We start from the raw sequence: 2,272 nt of genomic DNA, 5'->3' as shown, positions 1-2,272 counted from the left end.
CTACTGGAAGGTCTCTTGTTCTGGGAATTACTGTAATAACAGCTGCAGTATCTAAACGAACTTATTGTACTTTATTCAAAATTGTACATTGAATCATTGGTGCTGAGTTAACACTGGTCACCGGTGTTTTTACATTAATATTTTCAGTTTTCTCCTCAACCTCCATCCCCACCGTTTTGATGGAAGTTGACTCAAGTTTTCCGAGTCCTTCTCCTTATCCCAGTGGTTCCCAACCACGGGGTCGCGACCCCATTTGGGGTCGCGGAAAAAAATTTTGGGGTCGCGAAGAGGGAGCTGGGGTCGCCTGGGGTCGCCTGGGTTCTCCCCGGACCTGAGATGTGACACCTCTAGCTCGGCCGAGCGGACGCTACTCGGGCCGAAGATACGGGAAACCCACCGCTTGTTGTTTCGTTTCCGTGCCAGGCGGCCGAACGTAAAACCCAAGGGAGGGCGGGGGTCACGGTACCGGGCCTACCTGACAAGGTGTCTATTGTAGCTGCGTAGTAAGATATTGGCGCCAAATATGCTGAATGGCTCAGTGACTGTATTGTTGGTGTATCGGAGGAACGGGTGGGGTAAGGCGAGGGGCCAGCGGTCAGCGGGTGAGGTCGGCGGCAAGTAGGGCGGCAGGGACAGCCTCGGGGGCAGCGGCGGGTACCGACGGCATGTCAAACTCAAGAGACACCTGGACACCAAGCACGCTGCGTTGGCGCAGAAACCTGTCACCTACTTCCAACGGCTGCTCGCCCAGAGCAACACGCAGCGCGCAGGCTTTGAGAAGAGACTGACGGTCCCGCAGAAGGCCCTGAGGGCGTCTTACGAAGTTGCCGTCCTGATCGCAAGGCAAAAAAAACCACACACCCTCGGAGAGGATCTTCTCTTGCCTGCCTGCAGAAAGATCGTTGAAATAATGTTCGATAAGTCAAAGGCCGAGGTTCTACAGTGCATCCCCCTGTCCAACAACACAGTAAAACGCCGCGTAGATAACTGTGCACAAGACATCGAAGAACAACTTTTGAATAAGATCAAGAAGAGCCCCCTGTACGCTCTCCAACTCGACGAGTCGACGGACACCGAGGCGAAGGCCCAAGTAATGTGCCTTGTTCGGTACTGCAGTGTTGACGACAACGGGAAAAAAATCATAGAAGAAGATTTTCTGTTCTGCCTGCCAATCGACGGTAACGCGAACGCCGCAAGCATTTTCGGGCTGCTTGATTCCTACCTCTCAGAAAACAAAGTAATGTGGTCAAACTGTGTTGGCATCTGTACTGACGGCGCACCTGTAATGCTCGGCGCAAAGTCAGGCTTCAAAGGCCTGGTTCTGAGAGTCAACGGGCAAATCCAGTTCACACATTGCATGATACATCGGGAGAGTCTTGCGGCCGGTCTGGATCAAGAGTCACCATTCCACGAGGTCCTCGCCGCCATCGTGAAGATGGTTAATGAGATCAAAGCCCACCCCTTGCAAACGAGACTTTTCAAGATTTTGTGTGAAGAGGTGGGCGCGGCGTATACGTCTCTGCTTTTCTACTCGAAGGCAAGATGGCTTTCAAGAGGGAAAGTTACTCGCCGCCTCATCACCCTTCGATCTGAAGTGCGTGAATTTCTGTACGCCAAACAATCGCCGCTGGCTACTTACTGGGATGACCCTAAATTTGTACAGCAGGTTGCATATTTAGCGGACATCCTCGAGAAATTAAATGAACTGAATGTGTCGATGCAGGGAAGAAATGCCAATGTGCTAACTCTGAGTGACAAGATAAATGGATTCCAAGGAAAGCTTAACATTTGGAGAAGAAAGGCATTACATGACACGTTTGACATGTTTCCGACTCTCCATGGCCTGCTCGAAGAGGACGATTTACTTATCAAAAGCCAAATTACGGAGCATCTTGACGGCCTCTCCGGAAAATTTGAGGAGTGGTTCGGGGACCTACCCGGGGAAGAGCTGGACTGGGTCAGGAACCCGATCAGAGTCGAAGAGTGGGACATGCCGCTGAAACACCTCGAGGAGCTGAGTGACCTGCAGGCTGATCGGTCAACTATGCAGCACTTTGAAACAACTCCCCTCGACACATTCTGGCTCTCCCTCTCTGCGGATTATCCATGCATCTCCGACCGAGCAGTTCGAGTGCTACTCCCATTCGCCGCAACATACTTGGCTGAATCTACATTTTCTGACCTCACGTACATCAAAAACAAATACAGAACGAAACTTGATGTGAGGAACGAGCTCCGTGTGGCCACGACACGTAACACATTTGCAAGGATA

At 51.5% G+C, this 2,272-nt stretch overlaps 1 protein-coding gene across 1 annotated transcript; it reads left to right on the top strand.

The window, feature by feature from the left end:
* Positions 1-910: 910 nt before the first annotated feature.
* Positions 911-2,252, top strand: LOC127751921 (zinc finger BED domain-containing protein 5-like; the record flags this gene model as incomplete). Its single annotated transcript, XM_052276225.1, has 1 exon — positions 911-2,252. A coding segment is annotated over exon 1 (1,342 nt), but the record flags the coding sequence as incomplete, so codon positions are not given.
* Between the last annotated feature and the right edge of the window lie 20 nt (positions 2,253-2,272).

This window comes from Frankliniella occidentalis, unplaced genomic scaffold, assembly GCF_000697945.3.
Source record: "Frankliniella occidentalis isolate FOCC.00 unplaced genomic scaffold, Focc_3.1 Scaffold2146, whole genome shotgun sequence".
Taxonomy (NCBI): domain Eukaryota; kingdom Metazoa; phylum Arthropoda; class Insecta; order Thysanoptera; family Thripidae; genus Frankliniella; species Frankliniella occidentalis.
This window is presented reverse-complemented; position numbering and strand designations above follow the sequence as displayed.